This window comes from Muscardinus avellanarius (assembly GCF_963383645.1).
Source record: "Muscardinus avellanarius genome assembly, chromosome: 20".
NCBI lineage: Eukaryota > Metazoa > Chordata > Mammalia > Rodentia > Gliridae > Muscardinus > Muscardinus avellanarius.
This window is the reverse complement of record NC_137806.1, coordinates 20,975,304-20,997,201: the sequence shown is the minus strand read 5'-3', so window position 1 is coordinate 20,997,201 and position 21,898 is coordinate 20,975,304. Positions and strand designations below refer to the sequence as shown.

Sequence of the window (21,898 nt, the reverse complement as noted above, 5' to 3'; positions counted from 1 at the left end):
TCCCCCCAGAAAATCTTACCATTTTCCTTTCAAACCAAAAATAACTTGAGGTGTGTTTTATGACTTCTATAAAAGGGAACCTCTACTAAATATGGAATTTAAAAAGCAGAAAATGGATTCGGATCGAGTCTTTATAAGCTGAATCCTTTTATGTGTATTTATTGTACCTCCTTACAGTTGATTGCTTTTATTTTCCCCTTTAAAACTTCTATTAGGAACTCATCCATTTCTCTACCCTAGTATTTGTTCAATGGCATTTGGAACTCTTAAAAACATGAAGTCTGGGTTTGTTCTAAGAGTCTGGATTTTCCTTGAAAAAGAAAGGCATAAGGAAAAAGTGTCTTTTCGACCTTTAATTTCTTTGTAACAACTCTCATAACTCAGAAGACCAGCATGTTTTTCTTTTTATCTTAGCCCCCTGTAATAATTAAGTAGTTTTTTTCCTCACTCATCCCAATGACAAAACCACCACTTTGTTACTACATTGCATCTGGAAAGATGGAAGTATGGAAAGGTTAAGTTACGTGAGACTGTAGCACCCTCGACACAGTACAGATCAGGATACAGTACCCTCAAGTCTCACAACTTCATGATGGAGGGGTTGTTGGTACCCCAATATACAGGGGATCAACTGAACCTTAGAGAGTTAGCAAACTTGCTCAGAGTCACCAGATTAGTAAGTGTGGATCCAAATTGCAAGCCCACTTTAGCCTGATTCATATCAGGAGGGCTCTTTTACCTCCAAGCTTACGAAACAGTGTTCTGTGTGGAAGCCAATTCAGGTAATGTCTGTATCAACACAAGCTGCAGAGGTTTGCCTAGAAGAACAATTTAACAAGTCAGGGCCTGAGACAGAGCCCCAAAACTGTAAAAGAAAGCGGTTCAGAGATAGTACGAGGGAACTAACCCCCTTCAACCTGAAAAATATTTCCAATTTATTTAAGAGTCAATTGTTCTTTTTTTTTTTTCTAGAATGAGCAATTCTTATTAATAGATCTTTAAAGCTATGAGTGAAAAGAAATTATCTGATGAACAAGGAGAAACTGCTTCTTTGAATTTCGATTCTCAGGAGAGCTGATAGCAGTTCCCTTCCAGAGAATCGGGTCTAAATTTTTAAAGTAACAATTAGGTTACAGGGTACAAATATTTGCTTCAAACAACAAAACAGCTCTTTTTTTTTTTTTTTTTTTTTGTCAATGGAGCTCTGATCCCTGAGAAGATGGCCTTAGAGTTATCAGTCACAAGTGGGGTTAGAGGAAAGACATTTGCAGGAACAATATAGAGAGGTCTTCAGCCCCCTTTGGAGTCCTTCCCAGCCTGGGTGTGTGCATCAGGGGCCACAAAGACCCTGTGTTCCTCCCCAGCAGCTCCCCCACACACTTCCTGAGAATGTGCTAATAGGCCTTATGAGAATGTTCTATAACCACCCATCTGTCACTTTTTAACAGACCTGATTGGCAAGCACTTATAACAACTGACATCTGTTCTCGCTTATTGATATGCAGATTTATGGTAATTGCTATGAACAATAAGACACAAAATTACCTAAGGTGAACATTAAATTAAAATTTCATGCCCTTCTCCTTATAAATATTTTTTTTCCTGAAATCTTAAGTTTCAAGTAGGCATGTTGCACATCTGTTTGGTACGTAATTTCTTCGTTTGGAGAAAGATTATTTTTTTCCCCTGAATAATGAATGAATGGAAAGTTGAATCCCGGCATTCCCAACTTTTTCTTCCTTTTGCCATCACTGTAGGTGGTCACCGTTAGATTTCCTAAAACTTAAAATGTCTTGCACATTGTAGACACCCGATTATTGCCCCTGGCCTGGGGGTGCCCATCAGAGCAGAGGGCTTCGTGAAGTGAAATGCCACTGGCTTTGCTCCTCAGAACCGGGTGCCAAGCCAGCTTCCGAAGGGTGACAGGTGCCTCTGTCGGGTGTCCTTTCCTGGCGATCGTGTAGGAGTCGCCCAGAAAGAGAACGTGAACTGGGGCGTGGGGGTGAAAGGAAGAGGTGCTAGGGACAGGAGATGAGCTAGAGGGAAGAATGGGGGTACTCCTGCACCCCAAAGAAGAAAAATCACCAAAAGAGAAACCAGAAATAGGCGTTCTGAGTGAGCGGATGAAGAAAGCCGCCGAGGCTGTCAGCAAGCACCACTCTGGCTTGGCCCTGGGGACAAACGGTGCAGACCACAGTGGGAGACGCTCCCATCCTGAAGCCTGCGGTGCCACAGTGGCTGGAGGACCACGTGGTCAGGAGATAGAGAAGCCGAGTGTGGGCCTGTCCTCATGCAGCCACCCTGGGCTTTCCTTTTCTCCAACTGCTGGTCCTCTAAGGAAGAGGTCATGGTGAATGTCCAGGTTGGAGGTGAGGGCACCCAGGCTCCCGACATGTTTGTGGCAGGAAGAACCAAGATGTCGGTCATCAGGGATGTGTGCTGTTGACGGTGAAGGTTCAGGAACACTGCCCAGTAAAAATGTGCCAGGCTCCTTCTCCTGGCCCCAGACTCATCGCCTGATGCAACAGGGCAGGAGACAGCCACAGCATTAGAAGACCAGAGGGGGCCAGGCATGGTGGCTCACACCTGTAATCCCAGTACTCGGGAGACTAGACAGGAGGGTCGCAGTCAGCAGTTTAGAGAGGCCCTCAGCGAGTTGGTGAAACCCTGTTTCAAACTAAAAAAAAATAGGGCTGGAAGTATAGCTCAGAGGGAGAAAACCCCTATATTCAATCACCAGTACCCCAAAATAAATAAAAGAAGACCGGGGGGGGGGTTCAGAATGCCCAGGGAGAGGTAGGCTGGATAGCGGTGCAGGCCTCTGCCTGGCACTGGGCAGAGGGAGGTGCCCTCCTTCCCGGCAGCCTCTCTCCAGGCTGGCATGAAACCAGAGCAGAGGAGCAGCAGGCCCACTGGGCTCCAGCACTGCTCCACCGTCCTCCCGCTTCTGCTGGGTCCTCCCAATTTCAGCCGCGCTGTGACTGTAGCACAGAGTGGGAAAGCACACTCGTGGCAGGCAGCCTCTGGTACATGCACGCATGTGTACGTGTGAATCTGTGTTCTGAACGGAGAACCACTTCCTTTCTCTGTTCTCTGTGTCTCAGTTCCGGCTTCTTGGTTTCTCATGTCACATAATCATTGTCCCAAACCCATACCTGTCATCAAGAGTTTCCTACTGGCACTTGTCTCTTTTTCAGGTTACCCAGGTAAGTCAGAGTTCCTTTGGCTTTTTAGGGTCTGTCATGAAACAAGTTCCTCACACACGTCACACACACTTTGTCACAGAAGTTCAGGGGCTCACAGATCGTCTGAGTCACGTCCACGGGCCTCCGGGTATAAGGGGAAAGCATGCCATAGAGCCAGAACTGAGAAGAAAGAGGCCACAGGTCTGTCCACCGAGGCACCTGACACCCGCCATCTGCGGTATCTGGTAACAGGTGCAAAAGCAATGACTTTAGAGCCAGTGGTGCACACCTGTATCCCAGTGCTTGGGAGGCTGAGACAGGAGGATGGCAGATTCACGGCCAGTCTCAGCAAGTTAGAATGCCCCTTGGTTCAGTCCCCAGGACCCAGCCATCCCCAAACACACACAGAAGGGAATTACCGTAAGAAATTAACTAATTGGTGGTTCAGAGAGCAGAATGTACTGCAGAGTCATGAAGCCGACACTGGTTAACTCAGTTCTCCAGCACTGATGTAGACAAGATAGCAAATGCAATCTCTGAACTCCAGGCACCAAGCTCTGAGCCGAGAGCAGTACGCGCCGTCTCTCGGGCCCAGTGTGCTGCTCTCAGGACTCACACTCGGTCACGCTGGACCAGCATGCCTGACCTGGCAGCTTTCACCTGTTCAGTTGGTTGGAAGTGCACGGGGCCACTTGAGGCAGACGTGGAGCTGGGTGAAGTTCCCTTCTCCTGCCCGGCCAGTTCCTTCTGAAACCCTGAGCTGAAAGGCCTTCCCTTTCTTCCTCGGCCCTGTCACTCCTCAACTTCTGCGAGGTGAAAGACACCAGAGACAAAGACCCAACAAGGAGGAAGAAAGCAAACAAAACCCCGATGGGGCCAAGAGGACAGGAAGAATACAGTGGGGAGGCCGGGCTGGCCGGCGAGCAGCACGGGAAAGGGAAGCAGGGCCCTCCTCGTGTGGACTGGGCCTGCTCCGTCCCGGAGTGGCCCTTGGAGAATGGAGCCCTGGAGGGACAGGTGGTTTGGTTTGGTTGATTGGGTTTTTTTTTTTTGTTTTGTTTTTGCGGTACTTGGGATTGAACCCAGGGCCTTTCTACCTCTGAGCTACATCCTTAGCCTTATTTTATTTGTTTATTTTTGTCTTGTAACAGAGTCTTGCTAGGTTGCTGGGACTGGCCTCGAACCTGTGATCCTCCTGTCTCAGCCTCCCAAATACTGGGATTACAGGCGTGCAGCACTGTGCCCGGCTCAGTAATGGTGTTCTGGCCTCATTGGACTCCGTTCCGTCTGTCCTGTGCTTCTGCATGTGGTCTTGTCATGAATACTAAATAAGAACCACAGAGAAAGCCCTGGGGAGCGGGTTAGCCTGCCCATGCTTTATTCTGAGTACCACCATCCTTATCACTGGAGGTAATCTTGCAGTCACTAGTCTAGGCCAAGATGCTTCCCTCTGAATGAGATCCCAGGCGTCATTCTTACAGCTGTACCTGCACTGACCCTCGAGTGGTGGCTTCTCTTTTAACCCCTTTATAGTTGAGAACCCCAAGGCAAAGCAGGAAACCAGTCTGCTCTGGTTGGTCCACACTGGAGAAGGTGGGGCAAGCCGGGTTTCAGATCCAGGCCGTCTGAGCACGGAGCCTGCACACGGCAGCGCCGGGCCGCTCTGCTCTAGTAAGTGGTGACTGTTGTCGTATGGTCACCAGGCAAGCTGCTGTGTATCCACGTGCTCACGGCACAAGGAGGGTGACAAGCAGCACGTCCCTGCAGGCTGCGTGCAGGAGAGCAGAACTGTGGGGTCGTGGCTGGGAACGGGCCCTGATCCTGGAGGGCTGGCAGGTCAGCAAGCTGCCTCCCCCACCTCTGGAGTCCTGAGATGGAGCTTGGGGAAACCACAGAAGCCCAACGGGCAGCACAGACCACAACAGGGAGGCGAAGAGGGGCAGGCAGTGATCCCCGAGCCTCAGCCTGTGTGTGATTTCCTGTGTCTCTCATCTCCATCAAACCAAAGCCTTTGTGCCTCTGAACCTGGCTATTTCCTGGCTCCTCCGTGCTCCCATATCCAGCGGCCTCCTTGGGCATAGACTCCCTGTCCACACTGTCCTCAGCGTCTCGCACAGGGACTGGCCGCTGTGGCTCTTACTAAGCACTGGTGGGGTAGATGGCGAGGTGATGGGTGGAAGGATAAGAGGATAACGGTCCTGCCTGGCTCTAGCTGACTCTTCCCCCTTTCTTCTCCTACATCTCTGAGATGCCGGGGAGCACAGTGGCGTCTCTCCCACTGTCTAGCTTCCCTGGCCCACATCTTGCACTTTCCTCGCGACGTGCTTGTTGGACAGTGTCAGCCAGAGCCTCAGCACTCTAACTGGCCTCTCTAGGGAGTGACAAGGAAAAGGCCCCCTTTCTCCTCTGCCCAGTGGCCTTCCACCTGCCTCCCAGAGACTGTCCTAGGCGGGGATGTGTGTGCAAGGAAATGTAAAGGGCGTTTGGGGATGACATGTACCCTCAGACCTGGGTCTGTCAGTGACAGGGCAGTGGGAAGGGAACCTTAACGTTGCCGGCTTGGTTCCAGGACCTCTGTGAGGTAAGGACCAAATGTGGTTCTAATAAGTATTTGTGCAGTAGATTAGTTAGCGATTGAAGGAAAACAGTCAATATTTGATGCTGTTGCAAATACCAGAGAACTAACATTGAATGGAGAAGAGCAAAACTTGGTGGCTCTATAAATATTCAAATCGCAATTTATTGCAACTTTCTCCTGTTGCCCTATTCGTTTATCTTATTCATCACCGACCGTATATTCAGCAGTGTGTATTTGGATGGGCTAAAAAAATGAGTAAGGTAAAATCTTTGTCCATAAGGAACTTGGTATTTGGTTTGAAGGTAAGAGATACGTATAGGAAGTGTCAACATGGGATTTCATGAGACTTAGAAACACATAAGGGAGTTTGCAGATAACACACAAAGTGTGTGTGTTAAATCCAAACTATGAGCCATCTTCAGAGGGAGCTGCGAGGTGTGGTAGAAAGTCCAGCCCAGACTCAGGCTGCCATCGGTTCTGTGTGGCCAAGGACATGATGTCTCTAACCCAGCTGAGTGGGCTGAGTCAGAACATCAGTAGAGCTCCTGCTAGCTCTGTGGTTCCCACTTAGGGAGGGCCACAGATTTCCAGAAGGACCATCTCGCAGATCCTAGACTGATGGTTCTGCTTTTCATTAATTAGTGCCAGATGTACCTTGTGAGTTTTAATATCTGTGTGAAAGCCTCTTCTTATATGCCCAGCCTTCTCTTGATGGTGTCTGGCCGTCCCGGTTTATGTCATTAAAACTTTAGAGGGAACACTAGTAAGAAGGGGACAATTGGATCAGGACAGATGTGCCTCAAGCCTTTGGAAGATCACTCACAACCTAAGCACCCTCGTCACACTTGGGTGTGAAGTGTATTTACGTTGTTTTTAGAGAGTACAGCCCATTGTTGAATCCAGGTGGGTCTGTACTAAAGCCAGGTAGCTCCCAAGTTTTTTCCAGTTCTATTTTGATAAAGTAAAACTGGGAGTAAGACTGGTTCTTAAAACACCCATATTCTCATAAATATGACACTGTTTGACCCTTGATCCGAGAGAATAGGAGGGAGTTTTGTTCCCAGTTGCATTTGCTTAAAGGAGTGTTGCAGAAAGTCTATACTTTTCTTACAGAGATTCACAGGATTCCACACATACTCATGTCCTGCTTCTAAGCATCCCCACAAAATAAGTGGGTTTTGGAAAATAGGTGTTTTGCTTTCATCCTAGGCCAAGAGGTCTGGATATCTCCGAGATGAAAATGGAGTATCCAGAGTTATCATTTTGAGCAAAATGAGAGCAAATTCTGCAGCCAAGACATCAGAAACATTTTCTGAGTAGAAATACACCCTGATGGGGGAGGCCAGGGCAGAGGAGCAGCAGAAGTGCTCTCTGTAGAGCTGGGCAACAGGCTCCCAGCCAGGGTCATGCTGAGGGCTCCACGCCAGTGTCCAGAGGCTTGCGAAGGTTGTTGCTAGAACATTCCCTCACCCCTGCCTGCCTCCCCCAGTGCATATGGAAGCAGTATTCAGGCAACTTGCCCTAAAGCAGATTAAATTTGCTCAATAGATTTTTTTTTAAGTATCTGTATTTGAGGCATGAGAAAATTAAGCTGATTACTTAGCACCAGTTTCTTTCTACATAGAATTCTTCCACATAAGGAGAAAGCATTGTTTTCTGCTTCTCGAATGTGCATTCTCCTACTGTGAAATGAATCACAGAAGAAATTCAGAGAACCTGTGGCTTAAGAAACTGAAGAGGGAGGAGAACAGATGTTGTAAGTGCATACAGGATAGACAGCGGGTCCAAGCCTGGCCTCAGACCAGTGCCCCAGCCTCTCAGCCAACCCTATCCTGGGGTTTACAGTCTTTTATCTCTTTTTTTTTTCTTAACTTTTGCTAGTCAGAAAGCCATTCTAGTTAAAAATATTCCTGCTCTTAAAAATGCAAATACAAATATTTTACAAATAGCGCTATTAAGGCACTGCCAGTTTTTATTATTTATCAACTATTGGATTCCTACTATAGATACATTATAATAGAGTTTACCTTTAAAATAAGTCCACAGAGAGAAATTCAATAGCAATAATGGTAATAACAATAATAGCTAATATTTATTGGATACTTCATCATGCCAGAGTAATTTGCATTTATCAGCTTATTTCATCTGCCCAACAACCCTCAGAGCTCAGGTACAGATAGCACGGTTGCTCACTCATCAAAAAATGGAGAAATTGAGTAATTGCCCAGAATCATGAAGCTGGGCAAGCAGAAGAGTCAGGATTAGAGAAAAATATCATTCAACTTCAGAATAAGAACTTTTAGACCACTGAACTGTAATTTCCTCCACAACACCTTATACATCTGCGGCCTGTGGGAGGGGGCAGGCAGCGCCCACGAGGTTGCTGCCCAGAAGCACTGGCTGCATTGCAGGTGGCCGCCGTAGTCCCCAGCCTCTCGGAGTGGAAGATGGTGTCATAAAGAACGGAAGGAGGTGTCCTCTGAGAAGAGGGAGAGTAAGCCCAGCTTGCAGGCAGGGGGCTGACTGCATAAGTGGCTGGGACAGCTCCTGAGCCAGGTGTCACAGGCGCGAGGACCTCGTTTTGTCTTCCTGGTCTCCTCTGGAAACTGAGACCGTCACTAAGCTCTTGTCTCTCTTCCCTCCACAGGCATGAATGCTTTACAGTTGCAGAACCTGGCGACGCTGGCTGCCGCCGCAGCCGCAGCCCAGACCTCAGCCACCAGCACCAACGCAAACCCTCTCTCGACCACAAGCAGCGCGCTGGGAGCCCTCACAAGTCCCGGTGAGTGCGGGGGCCCTTCCCAGGGGTGCCTGGGGCCTGCAGCTGCCCAGATGCAAAGAGCAAGGGTCAGGCTAGACGTGACCAGGGCAGAACAGGAACTTGCATAGCCAGCTGAGTTACTATAGTTCTTTTGTTGTTGTTGTTGTTGGAGGAACAAAATTAGAATGTGTTTTATTTTCCAAGGATAAAATAAATGTTTTCAGGGAGAGAATCCATCCTGCTAGAAATTTCCACAAGTTCTTATTTTAAAAAGGTCTATATTGTCCATTCAGCCTTTAAGGAGCCTCCTACAATTCTCTTAGGCCTGCTTTTGTATCCATTCCGAAGGAAGAAACGAAGGAAGGAAGGAAGGAAGGAAGGAAGGAAGGAAGGAAGGAAGGAAGGGAGGAAGGAATCCAACTTAAGAATTCTGCTAAATCTCAATCCCTAAGCATTCCAGTGTTGGATTTCATACCAGCTCGTTGCTCCACATTCGGTTCTAAAACCCACAATTTAGCAAGATCATCCTTGTTCATTTATGGTCAGATTCTGGATTATGTGATTCAGAGTCTTTCTTCAGAAATTCTGTTGCCTTATTCAAAAGCAGATGCCATTTTTCTCTTAATACAAAAGCAGATATAATGTGGTTGCTTAGATACCATGATTTATTTATTTTATTTTTTAAGAATAAAGGCAGGATTTTTCACTGGTTTTTCTTCTTGGAAATTTCTAGACCTCGATAGATGATCTCATCTCCTCTCTTACATGGAGTTGGCCCAGTCAACCTCCATCTTCCTTCTAATTTAAGAGAATCCCGTGACCCTCTCAGCTGTGCCCAGATAATTAGCTAAGCGTTGTTGACAAAGCCATAATGGAATACCGCAGGATTTTCTTTCAGGAAAGCACAAAATGAAAACTACAGACTAGCTTCTTTGGGCTCTTGACTTGCAAGAGTTCTGACTTTCACTCCCTGAGCCTGAGCCGCTCAAAAAAGCCTCAGGTATCTTCATAGACTATTGTGTATCCAAGACATTTCACCTTCAGTGTTAGCTTGAGAGAGAAATCTAGGGGACCTAAGGGTTCTCCTAACCTTAGGAGAACCTAGTAGACTTTTCCTTAATGTGAAATTTCATGACAATTGCTCATAAGGAACTTTAAGTGTAGACACTCTAAAATGTTTCAAAACTTATCGTTACCATTTGGGATTTATTTTATGCAATAAATAGTATTCCTGAAAAATAGGCTTTAAGTCCAATTTTTTAAAAATTAAGGTATAGCTTTAATGTAATCTATAAATTTATTTAAATAAATCCCTTCATGACTCATCTTGAGAAACAAATATTTTATTAACATGATAATTTCCCCCTTGCAAAATAATGCTGATTTTTTTTCTTAAAAAAGAAATTAAATTTGACCTCTCTAACTTAACTGCTCTATAAATATAAATTAGATTTTATTTTTTTGTGCGTCTAGGGATGGAACCCAGGGGCATTTGACCTCCAAAATACACCCCCTGCCCTAATTTTTATTCTTTATTTTGAAAGAGGGTTTGACTAAGTTGCAGAGGGCCTCACTGAGTAACTGAGGCTGTCCGCAAACTGTGATCCTCCGATCTCAGCTTCCTGAATGCTGGGATTACAAGCGTGCGCCGCCACACCTGGCTTAAATTAGATTTTAAATACTATAAAGTATTTTATTCAACAGAATTTTTCCCATAAAAGGATTATGAAATAATTATATTAAAATAGCACATGGTATTATAATATGTGCGTTTTATTGTATTTTTAGTCAGATGACTTGTCAGTTTAAGAAGCCAAGTATAAGATAGATGTAGCTGATCAGTGTAGCTATTGTAATTCAATAAATAAAATCTATAAGGTGCCTGTACAGTACTGGGGCTACAGCCTTGAACAGGGTGGAGTACCCCCTTCTCTCAGAGGCCTTTTGATCTCTTGGGGACTCAGCAAAAGCAATTAAATGTGTGATATGTGCTAGATAAGGCTATTAGGATACAACATAGTAAGGTGGAGAGTGAAGGGACTGGAGGAAGCCATTTCTCTGTGAAAGGTGGCATTTGAGAAGAAGCCAGAATTGAGGGAAGGAAGCCACAAGAGTCTTCCTGCTCAAGACAGAGCGGTATACAGTGAGAGCAGAAGGAGCTGGTCCTGGTGGCAGCGAGCAAGGAAGCCTTGTGCTGGGTGGAGGGAGGAGGGAGAGGGAGGCCCTGCGGGAGGACCTGTGGCCATCCCACCCCTGTGAAGATCGCCGTTTGCTGTGGTCCTCTTAAGATGTGGGTACTCAGCCTAGGAAGATGGGCTGCATGTTTGTCAGAAGGAACTTTAAGTGGATTTAACAATTCAGTCTCCTTATGAGACTACAGTGAAAAAGAAAATATGTCTAGAAATATATGTTTCTTTTTTCTGCTTTAATAAGAAACCACCACTAGCAAAGTGTCCTTCCCTTCATTCCTAAAGAGGCATTCTGCCCTTCATAAACTCCGCTGCTGAGGTGTCAGCAAAAGTGATTTTTCTCTACTCTGTTGAGGAATGCTTTTCGTGTACCAGTTCAAAGTATTTCACTAGAATCTTGAAGTGCGGCAGCAAAAAATATTTAAATCTACATTTGAATTACTTTTCTTAAGTATAACTGAAAACTCTGGCGTTTAAGTGAAATTAGGTTTATTTGTGTACATTTCTATCAGGAACTTTTTTAGAGACACAGAAGATGTGGTTAGAATTCATAACTCTCCCCCCCCCTTCATCAGAGCGATTTCCTATCAAATAATGGGGTTAGAGCTATTTTCAAAGCCAATGTCATTATTTATTTATTTTTTATTATTTTTATTTTATTTTATTTTGGTGGTACTGGGGTTCCCGGAAACCCTTCTACTTCCGGGCTACACTCCCAGACCTACTTTTTTTTACATTTTTATTTGGAAGCAGGGTCTCCTTCTCTTCGATCCTCCAGTCTCCGCCTCCCAAGCATGGGGATTACAAGCGTGCGCCACTATGCCCGGCTATTTATTTTTTAAATAATAATAAACTGGGTTTACTACCATGCCATGAACAAGTCCAGTCACATTGTGAAATGCAAGGAAACCTTAGCACTGCATCCTACACAGGCCTTGGTTTCATCCTGTCTTTAAACATATCTCTTAAGCTTCAGAAAAATTCATCTAGAAAGGAAAGGAACAATTTAATCCCCCAAACTATTAATTTTTTTAATAATTTTAAATTTATCTTTTCAATTTTGCCTACCCAGAAAAAGTCTCCCTACAGCATTATTATAAATGATTTTAAACAGTCTTGGCTTTAAAACATGAAAGATTAAGCTTTAATTTTTGTTAAAAAAAAAGCCCCCTTAGGCAATAAATAGGTTCCTTTGTCTCATGGCCTTGAAATAAAAATTAAAATAGTTTAAATTGCCCATGGTTAGAATAAGTGTTACATGCAATTATCAGATGGTAGTGAATAAAATTTGAAATTAAATCATGAAAGAGTAAAAACCAGGTAAGTGCATATTATTTCTTTTATGAGTTTCTCATGGGTCTTCTGAAGCCTAATTTAATCGTGTTTCTTGTCTTTTATTTTGATATGGTAATTTTGCTTTGTTTACTTCAATCTCCTATTTAGTTAATTAATTCCAGGGCCATTTCTTCTTACCCATCGCGAACCTGTTTGTAAGGACTGTGTCCCTATGTTGATAGAAGAAGGCACAGTGTGAGGCGTGCAGCTCGGTACTGAAGGAAGATAGCATTTGTCTCCCGCCCCACTTGTACGTGTGTTGGTTTCTCTAGCAGATTCGAGAGTGGGGGAGAGAGCGACTGTGACCACACGTGAAACCTCTTTTGTCATTTTCTGTCTAAAACCTAACATTGCACTCATGCACCATGCTACTTCACTGACCTTTTTTGTATTTTCTTCTTTAAAGAAAAAGATGTTTTAAAATTCTCCAAAAGCTTCTACAAGTGCAGACTTGGTCGAGCACACCCTGTGGGGTAATGGATAATTTCTTTCAATGTTGTAAGGCATTTAAAATACCAGGAAGACCCATTCCAAACCCCCCCCCCCCCGGCTCCTCAAAGAGTCTTCCCTCTCTAAATTCTGGCCAGTGTCTCCCTCCATCTTCAAGGTGCGCCCTGCCTCCCTGAGGCTCAGCACACTCAGAGAGGCCCAGGGTAATGCCAGAGCTTCTGGACTGAGAGAGGCCAGCGGAAGGGGATCAGACCTTTCCCTGCCTCAGTCACCGTGACGCCAGGGGAGGGACGGACAAGGACCCTGAGGAGGGCCGTCTTCCCGAGGCTGCCACCATGAGACCCCAACCTCAGAGAGTATAAGACCCAACTCCTCCCACTGGCCTGTTCACACGGCTACCCGCCCACCTGTTAGGTCAGGGGTGGGCGCAGGGACGAGGTGTTCACAGCCAGCTGTGGCCAGCAGCTGCGCCTCAGTCTTCACACCTGTGGCCCCCCCTGAGCATCGGCTTCCTCTCTGTTGACACTAGGCTGGCTGTGGCCCTGACTCTCCGTCCCTTTGTGCTACTGGAAGAGCCTCCAAGTGCCTCCTACGCCCTGCATGCTGCTGGCACAACAAAACAGTGTGCTGAGATCTCACTGTGGGCTCCTGTGGCCGCGGCTGGCATCCCCATCAGTGTCCTCCAGCCAGAGCCGCCTGCCCAAGGGCAGCCAGGGCCGGACCCACGCTCTCATCCTCCGCACACCCTTACCTGCTGGTCACACGCATCTGCCTTCCATGCCTTTTCTCCTGGGAAAATTCTCCCTTTTCTCCCTTTTCTTCCTGGGAAAATTCTCTGCAACTTAAAAAAATTTCATGTAAGTATACATGGAAAGGGATTTAGTAGTAGGAGTAGTCATTGTTGTCATCATACTAATACAGTTTTGGTCCCAAGGATTGAGCCCAGAGCCACTCTACCTCTGAGTTATCCCCTCAGCCCTTTTCTTTATTCTTTTATTTTCACACAGGGTCTCACTTAAGTTGCTGAGGCTGGCCTAAAATTGGTATTTTTAATGCACATTATAAAAAGTAGAGTTTATGCGACTTCTACAAATAAAGCTTCAGTAAGAAATGTGCCAAGTAACGAAGATCAATTCCAGTTTCCCACTGCTATCCTTTTAAGAATCTGTGTGAGCACGGCCCCACCGCAAGGCCCTGAGTGAGGCCCCTGTGGAATCCCCAGCGGTGCCCTCTCAGGGCGTTGGCAAGAGTGCCCGAGGGCAAAGGAGTAAGCGCTGGCCTGAAGGAGGTGTCCTGTAATGCCGCACTCCTTGTGCCGCCCAAGCGCCATCTCCATACCTCCGCTGAGAAACTAACCAGAGTTTGCTTGCTGAGCTCTTGTCCAGAGCTTGGGCACAGGCCTTATCTTCTCTCACCCTCTAGATAGGAAGCTTTTCAACAACAGAGTTGCTTTTAGCAACAGGTAGTTGTTTATTTGTAATCCCCTTTATTTGGAACAATGCATCGCATACAGGTTTCAAAAAAATGTTTTAAATTCACTCAATCAGCCAAGTGAGAATAGCCAAAGACCAGTATTCAGGAGCCATTGATTCTGTCTAGTGCTGTGCATACTCTTGAGCCTGTCAGTGACTGGACACTCAGTGCAGCCACCTCAACCCCCATCATTTGGTTGCTTTTGTTTATTTATTTGTGTGCGTGTGGTGCTGGGTATGGAACACAGCACCTCACACACTCTACCCCTGAGCTACTGTTTAAAATTAACTTTAAAACAGCTCTCCCTACGTTGCCCAGTGTGCCCTCCAACTTGCGATCTCCCTGCCTCCGCCTCCTGAGTAGCTGGAGTTACAGGTGCTTAGCACCACACCCGGCTCCATGAGTTTGTTCCAAAAATCCAAGAAGAGCCACACCTTACATGTGAGTGTTCAGTTCTGACAGGAGTCTGAAGAGTGGATCAGTATTCACTTACCTTAGCACAAAGCTATATAAAGAAGCAAGTTTTTTTATTATAAGACATTACATAAAAAGTGACACTCAAAATGTTCGCATGTCAAAGTAGAGAACCAGGCACTCTCCTATCAAAGGCACTTCAGTTGCAGCAGAACACCTGCTCTAATGTGGGCTTCTGAGAGGTGGCACCCAGATCCTCCTCAGCAGGGACCCCTCATCACCCCTACTCATGCCTGCACTGTTGGGCTGAACAGCCTTGGTGTGCCTACTGTGGCTAGACACCCCAAGGTCCCACTTGGCTTTGCAGAGTAGTCATGCTTGTATTGTACTTAGAAAATACAGGGCACAATATTACTTCGGAAGCCAATTGTTCATGTGCGGAACACCTGGGTCTTTTGCCTCCTATGTTCTCTCTCTACATCCATCCTTTGTTATTGCTTATTTTCAGGGAAAAGAAATAAATTTCAGAGCAGTCGGGGCTCCTCTACCTTGGCCATATTTTAAGTGTTTTACTCAAGCAGAGTCAAGCCAGTTAGTAAAATTAGATCTTTATTTGTGGGGTTGAATCAGTCAAATAATTTGAAAAGCTTTTATAGTTAAGATAACTATAATTTCTCCACCTTCAAATAAACTCTTCATAGCCAGTATTTTACACCTATATTAAATGTTGTGAAATGGACTAAGATGGAAAAGAAAGAGCCCTCTTTAACTACTTCCATCCTCTTCTTTAAACTGTACACTTTTCTATGCATTTAATGCAACACAGAGCTTCAGTAGCATCTGTCCTTGGAGTAGCTTTGGCAGGTGGCAAAACCAGGACAGGACAGGGGTCTCACTAGGTTAATGAGAGTCTCACTACTTACTGAGGCTGTCCTTGAACTAGCAATCCTCCTGTCTCAGCCTCCCAAGTGTGGGATTGCATGCCTACATCACCATGCCTGGCTATACTTGGCATTTCTCATCTGTGGCTTCTCAATAGAAGCATTTATAACAACTCAAGTTTTACAAGTATTTGAAACTCATATTTTTTTAAAAAAAACAAATAATTGGGAATAATTTGTCTTTCTGAAAAATAGTTGTTTCTTTGGTCTTAATCATCTTGCTGCTAAGGAGGCCAAAAGTATGTCGATACCTCCTACCAAAGTTTTGAAGCCCTCCCATATGCACTAGGAGATAGCGAGACCTTGTTTCAAAAAATGTAGCTCAGATGTAGAATGCCCCTGGATTCAATCTCCAGTACCACAGAAGAAAGAAAGGGAGGGAATTATCTTTAAGTTTCTCTTACCAGCCAAGAATGGCACAGACCAGTACTCTCACAACCGAGTGAGACCCTGTTTCAAAACAGACAAAAAAAGGGATGGGGATGTAGTTCAGAGGTAGAGCGCCCTTAGGTTCAATCCCCAGTAACTAACACACATGTGCACACACACACACACACACACACGTGCACGTGCGCGCGCGCACGCACACACACACACACACACACACACACACACACACTTTTTCACGTACCATCAAGAAAATGACAAGTTAGAAGCCTATTAGTAGATTAGAGATCCTCTAATCAGGATCTCATCTGCCAGAGGGGCCTGGGCTCTGCCATCAGAATGACTTTTCACAGTTTTATGAGCTGCCCCTTACCCACAGCAGAATGGAGTCTCTTAATAGTCCTGAACTAATTTAAAGTTTAATAAAGCTGCACAGCTGAGAGGTAGAGATATTTACAGCCTGCCACAGAGCCCGCATGCAGATTGGAGCAAGAGGTTTCCACCCCTGCCCCGAGCTCACTCACGCGCTTGTCAGATGGTGTCCTCCGAGGGCGGGCGGTCCCACTGTGCCCTCCCAGGGCGGTCACTCATAGAGGGCACTGTTCCTTGTTTTGAGTGGGCTTGATACTGACAGACACTTACTCTCTCTTACATTTTCTTCTTGCCTTTAGTGGCTCTGGAGTCTGTGCTCTGCTACGTGTGCGTGATTCATTTTTAACACTGCTCCGCAGTCTCCTGTATTGTATGGCAGATGTGTGGCAGGCCCCTGTAGTGCCAGCATGAGCTCGGGGGCACGCTTCTGTCCAGTACAGCCACTTAATGAGATTTTTCTTCCCACTAAATTATCTCTCTTGCTGTCTGATAAAATGTATTATCACTGCTGGTACTAGTGAAAAGTATGCATTAATTGCTTGTGTTTTATACGAGGTAGAAAAATTCAGTGACAACCTCCCAGAAGTTTATAACCTAAGTTCCATTTCTAAGCAACAGCATAGAAAATTGTAGTTTATATCTGGCTTAATCCCAAGAACTGCTATAAACCGTGAAAGAGCCACAAACAAACAAACAAACAAACAAAAAAGCAAAATCCACCAACCTGTAGGCAGTGAGAGACCAGAGACCGGAGGCAGGAATGACTGATGACATTTTCACAAAATTGGTGCTTTTTTTTTTTTTTTTACAAAGTCTGTAAAAACAGGATCACCAAGAAGAAAAAAGTTTTTTGTTTCTTTTTAAAGATGGAGAAAATGTAAACATATTTCAAGGCTAAAGCGAAGAAGTCAGAGCAAAGAAAAAAGGAAGAGACCAATGAGATGTGAAAACTGAAATCCTGCAGAGGGAAGGCAGGTTGGAACAATGGAATCAGATTGCTTGTACGCGCTCCCATGGGGAGGGGAGCCCTAGGGGTCAGTTAACACAGAAGAACCCCCAACGGCGGCCTCCTGGCCTTGCCCCTCCATCTCTCCCTGGCACAGAAACTGATGTGTAGAAACCCAAGGAAATGATGAACACCGAACACATGGTTGTGCAGCAGCTTCCCAAAGTATAAGCTGCCACACCTGCCTCCTCTGCCCCTCGCCCTCTCACCCAGGGCATGAGAGGCTGGCCACCAGATCCTGGCTTAAATAGAGGATCTGCCTCAGTGCATTGATACCAACTGCCAGGGACTCATTAAAGATCATTGATTGGTTGGACCAGTGCAAGGTCAGCAAATTTCTACCCAATCGCAGACCTACTCCCAAGGCTCAGTCTTAGGAGTTGGGCTTTGGAAGTGAGCCTCTCTTCTGGTATTTTCAGAACTGTTAGGGAGACGCAAGAAAAACTCATCCAGAAAGGAGAATTCGAATACTTAACATCTCATATTAAGTCTGGTAATGATGACTGTGTGTATTATTGCTTAGACACATCTTTTATTAATCATTAAAAAGGGACCATCTGAGCCTCTGACACATGAGGAAAAAGTCACCAGGATTGGGGACATACCAGGATTTGAAGACAAGATTTTTATATCACATATAGATTGAGAACCTAAATATATAGATCCAGAAACAAGAAAATGTGCAAACCCAGGCTGGAGGTTTCAGGGAAAGTTCATCTATAGAATATAAGAGAGGAATTGCAAATTTATTTGTCCTTCTAGAGAATGTAAGCATCTTGTCCAAGAATCACTGGAGCAAGTTATTTAATTATCTCAGTTTTGAAGATGAATTGTTCAGTTTCACTCTTCCTTATTGAAATGTTGAGGTTTATATATATTTATATGAAATTAGATGTATATATACACATATATGTATATTTATACACATATATAAACATGGACACATGGGAAAGATTCACTGTTTTGGTTTGATAATAAGTACTGCTCCTTGGAAGAACTTCAGACTAGGTTCAAACTAGCATAAAGATCCAGGGATATTTTCTGAATCGTTTGTCTTTGAAAAAACAAATACATCCTGCCTTTTCTAAAACTGTCAGAATGTAAATGCAGGGAAAAGAGCTTTCTCCTTTCTGTCTTTGTGCTTGGCTACCCAAGGTGACAGTGAACTTCCCACAGAACCTCAAATGCAACTTGGGAACCCACATTTCTCCTTACTAAAGACAAAAGGTGCTGTTGGGCTAGACAGAGAGAGGCAGCCATGTTCAGGTCAGAAGGCCCATGGGGAGTCATTCTATTTCAAATGGCACAGTCCTGTAGGCACTCTGTGCTGGCCACTTGCAGGGATACATTCCTGGAGAACTTGCTGAAACAGCCCACAGCCCTGTTCTATGCATCCAGGACTGTGCCCAGCACCTTTTGCCCCTGGCTAGCCCCTGGGTTATAAAATGCAAATGATAATCTGCCTCCTAGAAATGAGCGTGCTCTTCGTCTGGGAAGACAGCCCCCCTGTCCAATCCCAGGAAGGCCAGGCCCCGACAGGGAGTCAGCAATGGCCACGGCGTGGCCTGCTTTCCTCTCCCTTTCTTTCCGCAGGCTAGAGCCTGATCGCACCATCAAATTTTACAGGGGCAAGGAATCCTCGAGGTAATCTATTCAGCTGCCTCATTCTGATCCAGGTGAGGAAACAGGGCAGAGGGTGTGTCTAAAAAGCACAGGTCATTACCAACAGGTGAGGTAGGTGACAGCCATTTCCACATCGTGAAACATTCCGGAGCAGGGTTCCTGAGAAACCGAAATTCTATTTCTGGATTTTTCCACTTACATGTCTTACTCTTGTGAGGAGATCATTGTTTCAGTCTATATCCATGACATCTGTAAAATAAGCACCTGAGGCCAGCTAAGGAGGGGTATGTGCTTTTATTTTGCTAAGTTATAAGCAAATATTATTGGAAGTAAAAACAGGTTCTGTTTTCCCTCTTTCTCTGTTCTTAATTTATGTGATACTGAGTTTATATAAATTGACCCTTTGAAACTTGTGCCTCCAAATTACACTTTTATGCTATATTATTGGGAAAACACTAAAAATATGGCCAGGTAGGGAATTTACTCTGGTTTACTGACAGTAAATGAAGTAGATTTCTTTCTTAGAAACACCAGCGAGTGAGAGTTTTAACCAGCGTTTCAAGATCAAAATTTAAATGAAGAAAATAGTGCGACTGTCTTGGACATTTAGTAATATGATATTATCCGCATCAATTTCTCACTCTTCAAGCTGTTTGCTGCTGTAGAATAAAAAGCCTCAAAAGTAATTCCGAATCAAAACCTAGCCCTCAAGACTTTGGGTTCTCGTCTTGCTGATCTAGAGAGCCAGTGAGGCCCCGCTGGTCCACAGCTGCACCAAGCGAGCTGCCTGCCAGTTTCCTTGTTCATCGGAAGTGGGTAGTGAAAGATGGCGGTACAGATGTTTATAGAGTAAACTTTATTACCCTATTACAGACTCTCAAGATCTACCACCTCAGGACCTTTTACACCACTTTCTATCATGTTCTCCTCCTACCCCATCACCACTCCCCTTCTCCCCCTTTCTAAAAAATCTTTCAGGGATCAAATTCAAATGAGAGGTGTGGTTATTGTAGAGTAATTAGGCCCCATGGGAGAAGAGATGCTCTGTATTTTGTTTGTTAATGCCCTGGAGTTGTGATTAGCTAATAATGATAGCGCCTGTGTCCTTGCATAATTATCCTACCTCCTTACCATCTTTTCTTGCACTCTTGGAATACAGATCCCAAGCTCGTCTGAGGCAAAACAGCAACCGCAGGCTCCTGTGTCCTGAGTGTATTTGGTAGATACAAGCAATTTTCTCTGTGTTTACAATTATTTTATTTCCTAAACCACAAAGCCGCTGTGCTGTCACTATCTAACTATTCTATGGAAAGTGGTTTAATGAATGCACTGAAGGCCACTCTCGCTGTCCTGTGTTAATGTTTTGTGAGGCTTAAGAGAAAAAACAAAGTCTCATGCTCTCTGGGAATGGTGGGGAGGAGGGATTGTATGAGAAAATTAACTTATGTGGTCCCTAGAGAGCAAGACATATCTAAACATGACCTAAATATACACAGACGAAAGAAAAGTGGGATTTCTTCATGTAGGAAAAGTTTTTAAAGAGGTGGTAAATTTGGGAGACTGGCAATCTCATAATAACCAATTTAAAATCATATATATATATATATACATATATTATATATATACATATGTATATATACATACACACATACAGACATATATACATATACACACATATGTACATATATATGCACGACTTTCATCTTTCTCATATATACATCCATATATATGTATGACTTTCATCTTTCATGGTAGACCTAGAGTCTATCCATGAAGGATAAAGGAGTGGCCAGTTCTTAGCATTCATAATCAGCCTTCTTCTACAAAGATAAGACAGAAATGTGGCAAGCTTTTCTGTGTTCGCGATCACATCTCCTGTGACGGGAGGCGGGTCTTCCAGGATGCCCTTGATTCGGCTCTTCCCCCTGCCTGTGCACAGGAGTGGCAGCTTGGAAGCAGAGAGCGGACACCCAGTCACTTCTGCTTAGGAGTTATGCCAGAAGAGTTATGTCAGAGGCGTCAAGGGTATCTCTGGCCCTGCCTGATGGCACAGAGGTAGCAGCTGGCTTCCTCAGTTCTAGTTTATAAATGCTCACCTTCTCTGGCATATAAGCAGAGAGGGTAAGAGTCTTGATGGGATTCGTTTCACTGAGCCACAGCCTCAGCTGTATCTCCGGGAGCCCTGCCTCAAGGCTGCAGGATAAGGGGAAACGGGATGCCCCTGCCCAGCCCTTTAAGGCCTCAAATTAGCCTGGCCATAAGAACACTGGATAAAGAGGCCCGTTCGCTGGCCCTGGCTCTCAGTAGACAGCCGTCCACTCAGCAAATGCTTAGTGCCTGCTATGTGTCAGCCACGCTTACAGATTCTAGAAAGTAAACAAGCAAAATTCCTATTCCTTAGTAAGCTTATTTGGGGTTTGGGGAAAGTTAACACATAGAATAGAACTATAACTCCTTATTCTTACTTAGTTGTTTACTTTTTTTTCCCTGACTCCCAGTAACAGTCCCCCTTTTCTGTCACAAACCAAACCTTACCTCTCTTACCATTCCTTCCCTCAGGCCTCAAGCAAAGTTTTACAAAACCCTGAAGGAAACTGATAGAAACACATCTGACATGCCTGAGGGCAGTGGTTCTGGTCTTAGTGTGCAAAAAAGTACGTAGCGGGCTTGTTGAAGTCAGATTCCTCAGCCCACACCAGAGATTCAGCGGGTCTAGGTGGGCCCAGGAGGTGAGCCTCCAAGATGCCGATGCAGGTCTTAGATTGCAACTCTGAAAAAAACAGCCTTTCATTATTAAATGTATGAATGGTCACAGTGCCCCCAAAGAGCAACGTGGCACCTGCCTCCAGCAGATACAGTGATGCTGACAGGTGTCTAGCAGAGCATCTCAGCAGCCATGGATGGGGCTAGAGGGAGTTCACACCACAAATGGCTGGCCTCTTCCCTGTGAGCAGTGTGGCACCTGCCTCTCACAGACAGAGTGATGCTGACAGATGTCAACAGAGCATCTCAGCAGCCACAGACAGTGGGCTAGAGGGAGCTCACACCACAGACGCCTGGCCTCTTCCTGGTTGTCACTTTTCTCCACTTAGGATTCGAGCTGGGTATGTTCAGTGAGGCCGCTGTGTGAGGGTGTCACTGACACAGGAGAAGACAGAATCCATGTGTATATTAAGCTCAGGGG

General features: G+C 45.2%; 1 protein-coding gene across 27 annotated transcripts in view; it reads left to right on the top strand.

Annotated features, from left to right (window-relative positions):
- The window catches only part of CELF2 (CUGBP Elav-like family member 2), a gene marked incomplete at both ends in the record, with an annotated part of 565,297 nt that overhangs the window by 516,157 nt on the left and 27,242 nt on the right, over positions 1-21,898 (top strand). For all 27 annotated transcript variants that reach the window (XM_080717280.1, XM_080717283.1, XM_080717285.1 and 24 more), the window contains one exon: positions 8,411-8,545. In XM_080717280.1, the coding sequence (XP_080573406.1) occupies positions 8,411-8,545 (135 nt within the window). The remainder of the gene's footprint in view (positions 1-8,410; positions 8,546-21,898) is intronic.